Source organism: Montipora capricornis, chromosome 12 (assembly GCF_036669925.1).
Source record: "Montipora capricornis isolate CH-2021 chromosome 12, ASM3666992v2, whole genome shotgun sequence".
Lineage (NCBI taxonomy): Eukaryota > Metazoa > Cnidaria > Anthozoa > Scleractinia > Acroporidae > Montipora > Montipora capricornis.
Window position 1 is genome coordinate 14,206,061 of NC_090894.1, and position 10,000 is coordinate 14,216,060.

Below are 10,000 nucleotides of genomic sequence, written 5' to 3' on the forward strand. Positions count from 1 at the left end.
CACCGAAGATGTTAATACAATGCAAAGAAGCCTTAAGGAAGTCTATATCACTTAAAATGAGTGTTGTGTCATCGGCAAATTGAGATAGCTTCACTTCTTGAGAGTTTGGAAGAGAGATACCTTTGCACTCTGGAATATAACGGAGTTTCAGTGCTAACAATTCGACAGAAAGAATAAATAAGTATGGGCTAAGCGGACAGCCTTGCCGTACCCCTCTTGATATTTTAAAGTAATTAGTCATATAGCCTCCATTCATCACTCCACTTTCGACATCGTTGTAGAGGACTGTAATCCATTTCCTAATAGCTGGTCCAAAGTTAAAAGCATTTAGAGCCCTATGCAAAAAATCCCATTCTAGCGAATCAAAAGCCTTTTCAAAGTCTACAAAGAGAAAGATACCAGAAATATTATTGCGTTCGGTATGCGACATTAAGTCGTTTAGAAGCCTAATAGTCTGCCCTATATACCTACCCTTAATAAAGCCAGTTTGGTCAGGATGAATTAGTTTTGGCAAGAAAGGTTCCATACGCATTGCTATGATTCTTGCAAGAATTTTATAATCCACATTAAGAAGAGTAATGGGTCGCCAATTTCTTAAATCGTTTAAGTTCTCATCGCCCTTGGGGATTAGATTGATAATTCCTCTTCATTGCGAAAGCGAGAGTTTGTTTTCTTGAAAAGCTTCATTATAAGAATCCAACAAGTTGGGTCCGATTAGTTCTATAAAGGTTACGTAAAATTCGACAGGAAAGCCATCGTCACCCGGAGTCTTGCCTTTTTGAAAATACTTAATAACATTTTTCATTTCTTCAATTGATAAGTCATGTTCCATTAGATCTTGTTCTTCCTTTGTTAGCTTAGGCATCTCTAGCTCTTCTACGAATGAGTCAAAGTTACCTTCATTCAAAGTTTCATCCTCCACTATTTGACGACTCAAAAGTTGTGTAAAGTGTTCCTCAATTTTGTTACCTATGTCCTTGATATTGGTTAATGGCTCAGCAGGATTCTCAGTTTTTAGTTCCTTGATTAGTTTCTTTTCATATTTTTTCTTTTCTAAATTAAAGAAATATTTTGTTGGCTTTTCTCCCTGCTCAATCCAGCGAGATTTAGAACGAAACATTGTCTCTCTGCCTTTCATGTCATATAAATCTTTCAGTTGCTTTTTAGCTTCTTCATATTTATTCAAAGTATTGGTATCAAGGCAAAGGTCGTTACATATTTTCTGGTCTAGCTCGTTGATTTCATTTTGCAATTCTATTTCTCTTTGTTTTACTTCTCGCCTTTTTTTCTTGGAGTAGGTTATAGTTAAGGCACGAATTTCCATTTTAATCATTTCCCAAAGTAATCGTTTATTTTCAAGATCCTTATATTTTTCTAAAATTTCTGGGTATGTCCTGTTAACAAGTTGAACGAAGTTTTCATCCTCCAACAGCTGGTTATTAAATTTCCAGGACCCTGGGCCCCTTTTGAAATCTCCATGAATTTCTAGAGATAAAAAAGTTGCCTTGTGATCAGGAGCAATAGACACACGAATTTCGGCCTTTTTCACATGAGCAGTCATAGAATTGGAGATCAAAAAATAATCAATTCTTGATTTCATCTTTAAGCTTTTTGACTCGTAAGTAAAAGCTCTAGTATTCGGATGAAATTTACGATAAATATCATTTAGGCCAAATTCCTTCATAAGGCGGATGATGGAGTTCCTATATTCTGTTTCACTCCAAGGGAGGCGGCCTGCTTTATCTTTTGGCGTTAAAGTGCAATTCCAGTCCCCTGTGATTATTAATTTCGTAATATCTGTTTTAGCTATAAGATCAGGTACAAGGTTTTTAATAAAAGACAAATTTTCATTATGCTGATTTGGCGCATAGATATTGACCACAAAGAGTTCTTCGTCTTCCACTTTAAGTTTAGCTATAATGTATCTACCATTTGGATCACTGGAAATAATATGAAGACTGAGATGAGCGTTAGATTTCAGAAGGATACATACACCCCTAGAGTGTTCCGACCCATGAGCAAATAAAGTTTGTCCTCCCCATTCCTCAGACCAGATATTCTCATCCTTTTCCTGAGAAAAAGTTTCCTGAAGACAATATAGTGTCGCCTTTTGGTTCTTTAAATATGAGAAGATTCCTCTCCGTTTGATTTGATTACGCAAACCCCTAAGATTAAGACTAATTGTTTTCAAAAGACTAGACATACCAACCTACACGAAAAAAAGAACAACAGCACAGCAACAATAATAAACTAGAATTAACGGCTAGAAGACTAAAAACGAGTAAAGTTAATTACAAACAAGCTACGCTTCAAAAAATAAATAATGTAACACAATAGAAAACTAGTAACACTATATCGACAACAATCACACCGGTATAAAATAGTTCTTTCTCCTGGGATTAAACAGTTCAACCAACAATCAAATGCAAATTTCTAACCCAAGATCGTAATCGAGAGAGAGAAAAAAAACATGACTAGATAGTTGAGATACACAAAGGGAAAAAAAACAATATAGTTGAACCAATATCTGGCGGGCAGGGAAGACTTAACGAAATGAATAATATAAATATTATACATACTTGAGGTCTAAAGCTTATCAAGATCTTTAAGATGTTGAATTTTTATTATTTCGGTGCTTGCGGGATCTGTTTTGACGTAAATCTTGCCGTCCAGAGTCCAAACTCGCCAATCTTCGTGAAGACGCTTCTTATCTCGCACTTTCTTGAATAAACTTGCCCTTTGAGCCGTCAGATTTTCGTTTATGTACACTCTTTCTGCGCCTCGCAAAGACTCCCGAACGTTTGCTCTGCGCAGCTTACGACGATTGTGATACATTCTTTCTTTACTATAATAACTGGAAAATCTAACAATAATTGGCCTAGGTTGGATGTTACCTTTTTTAACTCGGTGGGAAATATCGACGTCTTCTGGTGCCAGGTCCACGTTCAAGCACTTCGCAAGGTCAAGGATGATCTGTTCTGTATCTTCTTCGCTTTTTTCGGGAATGTCATATATCTCTAAGTTAAATTTCCTAGTATATTGTTCAAGATCGTCGTGCTTTAATGAGAGCTCATTTACTTTCACTTCTACGGAAAGCTTCTGTGCCTTGCTAGCCTCTAACTTATTCTCCAAATCTACGGCTTTCTGCAGTAGACTACCGCAGTTGTTTAACACAGTTTTTATCTTGTTCTTTAGCTCCTCATTCTCTTTCACCACAGAGTCAAACCTTGCTTGTGTGAACTCTAGACTGACTTGTAGTTCTTCGTAATTTCTTTTTAAAGTTTTCTGTTCTTCAAGCATTAAATTAGTATTAGTTTCAATTCTTTTCACCGCCTCCCAAATCGTTGCCAGTGTTAAGTCTTGGCCAGATTGAACGCCACGTGCAACGTCTCCCATAGTCGCTATGTTTTCTTCATTAAATCGCTTTGCGTTTGGAGATTTTATAGATTCTTCGCTGCTGGCACTGCTAAGATCACTTCTTTTACGTACAATCTGGCCAGTCTCCATCATTCTCCTGCCATTATCTCATGTTTTATCTCTCAGAGCCACGGAGCTCAGAAAAACATGTCCGCCATGTACAGCCACTCGTCCCAGTCGACATACACGTAAACAGTATGGTTGAAGCTTAAGAAAGAAAAACTAGTTAAGAAGAATTATTTCTAAAACCAATGGCCGTTTTTTGGCAATTAAGCTTGCCAAGATATTCATAATATCCTAAGGATAGCCTAACCGGAACTTTTGACCAACTGACGTCGGAAAGAAATGGTACAATCTGTGAATTTCATCAGTGTGGTTGGAGTATACTGTTTGACCACAGTTCTGTAATTGCTAAGATTTTAGAGGTTGCGAAATACTCCGGTGATCTTCAACAATTACAGGGTTAGCTGACTTAGTGTGAGGCAATAGACAAATCGAACTCCACTGATAGGCAATACGTACACCAGATTTAACCAAAGTTAAAAAAAGTAACTACAACTTGTAGAATCGACGATAACCTTACGATGTAACAGTAGTAGTAGTAGTAGTAGTAGTAGTAGTAGTAGTAGTAGTAGTAGTAGTAGTAGTAGTAGTAGTAGTAGTAGTACAAGTAGATTTGCAGCGATGAGTAATGGTTATGGTAGTGGTAGATGTAGATGTGGATGTGGCTATGGCTGTGGTTGTGGATTCGAATTCGGTCGACGACTCACACCAAAAGATAGCTTGATAGGATATCCATTGATAGATAGCAAGTAGCAGATTCTACGATCGCTGAACAATAATTGCTGAATATACCTTAAGAGTGCGCAATTTATAATAATGCGTACGTGAATAAAACTAAGGCGTTGTCCAAATACGTGCGCTGTACAGTTTTTTCTTAACTCCCTCGCGGAACATGTGGCCAAAAAGCCCGAGGACTCTGGGTACGAGATTGCTCTCAAGTCCGAAACTACGGTGAGAAACCGCTGCTTAGATGCACTGTAGGACCCCTTTTTTTGAATAACCACTGATAAGGAATGGATATGAACGGACTGACTCCCCTTCTGGTAGGTTGGAATAAAAAAAACACGTTTTGTCAACGTAATAATGCCTAATGCCTGACCTGACCTGCTAAACGCCCTAGCTTACTCGCAGTCTGAGACTGAATTGCTAAGGGCTCGACGAGGTCGGACCGAAGGAGCTGTGCTCCGGCTAGGCGCTCGGCCCCTGAACAGGGACCCATGTATGACCCTGGAGCACAGCACCACAGCCAGGTGGAATAGGCTGGGAGTCGATTTTGCTAAGGGAGGAAAACCGGAGTGCCCGGAGAAAAACCCTCGGAGTCAGGTTGAGATCGACGGGTCGCAGAGGTGGAAGGCACGGTTGATAACAACTAAGCCTTCCTGACTCCCCGTATTTGCCTGTAAAAAGTTTCCAACATGTCAGGTGAAAATTCAAATTGCTCTAAAATTCTCGAAATTGTCAATTTTGTTCTAAAATTCCCGAGAGTTCTAAAATTCTTTTTGATGTCTAAAATTCCCAAAAAAATTTCGGAATTATGTGGCTAATCTTTCATCTCAATCATCTTTTGGTTATATCCAACATCTTTCAGTTGTATGAAACATCCTTTAGTTGTATTGGGCATCTTTTATTTATATCGGACATCTTTTTTTTTGTAGACTGAGAACATTCATGTATGCAACATAACATTGATATAAGGATATTCGATATTTTGTCCGTAAAGGGCCTTCATACTCAGCTGAATAGCTGAAGACTGAAAGCTGGAGACTTGACATCTATGAATGTATCAAATGAGATCTGCAGGCTTTTATTGCAAAACACCAGGTTGAAACTCCAAATAAATAAATATAAATTAACGAGTGCGTACGTTTGAGAAAACCTGACATGCAAATACTGGATGAATATTCCATTGAAGTCGGACTGTTTTTTGCACTGAGGCAACCAACATGCAAATTATGTATTGGCGTTCTATGTTAATTTTTAGCAGCTTTTAGCGTCAATCGAATTGCTGCGTTGTTTTGATAAATACAGAACCAAAATCTGTGCAAGGGATTGCGAAAAGCGTGGCTGGTGTCATCGAACTTGGTGCTTTTGGTGCTTTCATATTTATTTGATTTAGTTCACGCTTTTGACATTGCAGCATGACGCTCACGCAACATGACCCTGAAATTAACAAGAAGCGTGGCTGGTCTAATCGAACCCGCTTAAGCCCGCCGCACACTTGAGGAAAGAGCTGAGCAAACTGCCTCGCGAGGCGGTTTGCTCAGCCGTTTCCTCAGTGTGCGGGGAAATTGTGGTGAGAAATAGGCCGTGAAGATAAAATCAATCATGTTTGATATTTTTGGCCTCGCGAGACACATTCCTCACTGTGTGCGGCCTTCGTGATAATCGAGCTGAGCTTGGTTTAAGAAAGTAACAAGATTTTTTGCTGAAAAATCCACTTTTCAGCCTAAAACGACCAAATATGCCTATTGTATGTAAAATCAGGTGAAAATTTGGGTAAAACTCGATTTTTAGGTTTTTTGTTTTCACCTGATTTTACATACAATAGGCAGATTTGGTCGTTTTAGGCTGAAAAGTGGATTTTTCAGCAAAAAATCTTGTTACTTTCTTAACAGGCTTTACTTGAGTTTTCGAGAGAGTGTTCCGAGATGAGAGAGCATTCTAACCCTCGAACGTTCAATTTGAATTCAGTGATGTTTTTCTTGAATTCCACTCCTGTACGGTGACTTCCACCAAGCTTGTTGGCTCGTTTGCCTTGGTACATCGCTCGCTAACCAATACTTTTGTCGGAACCAGCACGTGCTGTTTACCACTCAGCTCGTAGTGCTGGGGAGATAAGTGAGGTTTTTCTACGTCACGCAATCTGGAAGTCGCATAGGCTAACCAGCCGCAAGGCAGTGTTCCCCTCAAAAAACACCAATACGTCTGTTGTCTCGTTCTATTGCGCCTTGCGTTGTGCGTTTAAAAGCTAATTATGCATGTTGATACCAAGGAACACCGTTCAGAGAGAATGAGTTCACATTTCTATCTTTATTTCTCGAGAGTTTCAATACACGAAGCGAAATAAGAATGACAGGCCAAGTGACCCACACTATAGTATTCCATTCCGGAAACGAAACACTAGTTTTTGTTTTTTGAAATAGTTTCTTGTTAAAAGTCCAGTCCACCGCATGGCATATTGCTGGTACCGGTAAGTTCAACCTTTGCAGGGACATAACCTAGAAAAATCCTGTTCACATCCTATTGATCCTAGTAAAACAACTGTCAAGGTGATGTTTTAGTGTATGGCTCAAATGCTGGTAGTGAATGTGCAACTATGTCACTATGTGCCATTATATAATTATAATTATGATAGGAAATTAATTACTTTCCCGTAATTATCAGTTGTAAATGTAGGAAATGGTATATACACTGCCTTATCAAGCTTGTCGAGACAAACATATTTCATGTTAACAGAATTACCTGCAGAAGTCATAGCGTTCAACACAACTTTTCAGATTCAATATAGCCTGCGAGCAGGCTCTCTCTCCTCGGTGGGAGAGAAGGAGAGCCTGCACGCATCCCTTTGAATTTTGAATGCCGCCTCCTGATGTCACGCTGAGAGAGCTGTCAAAAATTAGCCAATCAGCGCGCACCCGAAGTAAACATTGAAAAAAGAACAGAAAACAGAAAGCCACCCGTTGTGTATTTCAATTTGCTCGAGGCAGAAACTCAAAAAAAACTGTAAAGGAAGGAAGACTTCGCCAGAAAAGCCTATAACAACTATTGCTGATGCTGTAAAGCGTAGCTGAATATTCATTACGGTAATTCGTCGAAGTCCCTTCCGCGGAAAAAATGTTTCGTTCGTTAGGGAAAAATTAAGCACACAAACTTCAAACGACGGGAATCGTAATAGAGAAATTCGTTTTCCCTGACCGCATCTCTTCTGTGTGAGAATCGTCGACCACAACTGCTGCCAAATTTCGGTAAAGCGAAGCGGGGTTATCTTTTTTAATTTATTTTAATGAATCAAGACATTACATACATTACAATATTCTAATACCTACACCAATTTATTTCAAAGGTTTATTGAGTATTTGCGGAGTTACGAGGAGATCGAGCAATCATTTGTGGAGTCGCCTTTTCGGCTTAACCAAATACTTGCTAAAATCGTGTGGAGTTCCTCTATCGTTCTCTATCGTTAAATCAGCAACAGAGGCAGCCGAAAGGCCCATTTTTGTCCAAATGTGATCAGCGATAATGCTTTGTCGAGGACAGGAAACTACCACGGTGACATGAAGTCGCCCTCGTTGTATTTTGGCCGCTACGAAAAACAGTTGGGAAATAAGCCTTTTTCCGAATCCTGTGGATAACAGAGATAGAACTTCCTTCCTTCCAGTAGAGAAGCCATTGCATCGCGTCGCCCGACCTTTAATTATGTAAAGTTATGGTAAATTGCAACATTCTACAATTTTCTCAGACGCATTTCTGACCACCTCATCTCTGCGAAGCGAAGAGGCTTTCTTATTGTCGGAGCTTGTCACTGGTGACGTCACGAGGTTATTTCATTTTAGCCAATCAGTATTTTGCGTCCAAAATTTGGACGCGACATTCAGAATACAAAGCCTTGCGGGCAGGCTCTCATTCTACCCCCAACCCCAGTCCCTCGGAGGGCCTGCTCGCAGGCTAGATTCAATACAGCCCAAGTCATACTGGTAATGTACTTGAGAGTTGCACAATGGATTTTGCTTACTGTATGTCTTTGATAGGTACTTTCCAAAATTTGATCACAGAAAATTATAATTCTTTTATTTTTTTTTCTCAATGCGTGAGTGGGCGGAATTCAACAAATCCTGCAATCTGATTGGTTCCGGGAGCGGGTGGAATTTTCTCGTCCGGCCTGCTCACGACAGGAGGAAACCTAGCCTTAATTGCGTGAGCATGTTTGATGACCTTAAATTTCCATTTTTTTACACCGACTCTGTTTACATACAGAGGTTATTTTTCATTAGACAAGAGGTTTGGAAATGGAATTTCTCTTGAAACGTTTAGTTTTTAAGTCGCTTTAATACTGCATTCACTATCAAGCGCGGTGCGAGTCAACAATTAAAACAAGTGATTTCAGAGAGGATGGGGGAGAGGAAAAAAAAAGTTATTTACCAGCAAAGGGTCGGTCTGCGTAGCAAAAAACTGTGACATCGTTCTTGAAAAGGCAGCAATTTCAAGGCCTCTGTCACAGTTTTTCCCTATTCTTGGTTTTCACCCACGTGACCTTAGTCCTTGACAACCGTCGTTAACCGCCATTGTGGAGCCCCTCGAATCGTAAACAGAGACGCGTAGAGAGCGATGTGAGTGAGTTGTAGTGCGATGGTTCTCTATATACCTGGCTGTGGAGTAAAATCTGGAAACAAGGAAGGTATTAGTCTATTCCGTATACCTATCGTTGTTGATAAGAACGGTGAAAGTTATAAACAGCTAACAGAAGATCGCCGAAACGCGTGGATTTCACAGATAAGCCGAGACGACACGAAATCGAAAGACTTTGTTTCTGGGAAGCCTGCCTTACTCTGGGACAGATACAACGAACAAAGGACAATTTAAAAGCTTTCGCAGCGATTGCCTCACGGTTTAATGTTAGATTTTAACTTTAAGTGTGGGGTTGGACTTATTTTGCTGAAATTGTCTTTACAGGTTTAGCAATTAAAGCTTTTGCGGTGATTGCCAGTAACGGCTTCTGCTGTGAACAGTTGTGTTTTATCCTGTAAAGCTTTCGCAGCGATTTAGCACGCGTTGGTTCAGGGTTTTAGGGTAAAATGCGAGCGAGTCAGAATTTTTCGAAAGTTGGCTTTTTTTTCGATAAAGCGTTTCTCGGCCGGGTTTCCACCGATGTCTTCCCAATTCACACCACCGAAGCGCTTGAATCCCTCAAACAAGTGTGCTCAATTTCGACCGATTAAACCACAACGTCGCGGAGAAATTCATCTTCGAAAATTCATCTCATTAAATATGCCCGATGCAAATGAGGTGCTCCGGTTTTGAATATTTAATGAGGTGAATTTACCCTGAGTATCAGGCGTTTGTGATACTCAGGTTAGCAAATGTCTAACTCGGAGGCGTTTTATTCGATTTCGCTGAAATTCCACTGGCGAATGCGAGGGGTGGAGCGCCCAAATTGACTGAGTTTGAAGGAAATCGGACGAATTTCGAAGGAAAAAAGCTTCTCACCTTCTCAAGGTGAAGGACTGAGACTCTAATCGACCAAGTACTTTGACAGAAGAAGAGGGAAATCATCGAAACAAAGGGAACGAGGAGGCCTTTTCTTCTCATCTGGCGGCCATAGCAGTTAGCGAAGGTATTAAAAGAAATCCAACTGGAAACTGATACAGATAAGGTCGACGCCGAGTGTCAAACTTCCGAGTCACCTTCGCCACAAACAACAACAATCTTGCCCGCGATTTCCTTCCCTTGCTTAAACGGACGCAACGAAACCAGAAATCATCTGGTTGTACGCTTTCAAAATTTTGAAGGCCTTAAACTGCTT

At 40.1% G+C, this 10,000-nt stretch overlaps 1 protein-coding gene across 1 annotated transcript in view; it reads right to left on the bottom strand.

Annotated features, from left to right (window-relative positions):
• Positions 1-3,567, bottom strand: part of LOC138027309 (uncharacterized) — a 21,221-nt gene extending 17,654 nt beyond the window's left edge. Inside the window, exon 1 of the mRNA XM_068874892.1 lies at positions 2,895-3,567. Within this exon, the coding sequence (XP_068730993.1) occupies positions 2,895-3,510 (616 nt within the window). The 5' untranslated portion in view covers positions 3,511-3,567. The remainder of the gene's footprint in view (positions 1-2,894) is intronic.
• Between the last annotated feature and the right edge of the window lie 6,433 nt (positions 3,568-10,000).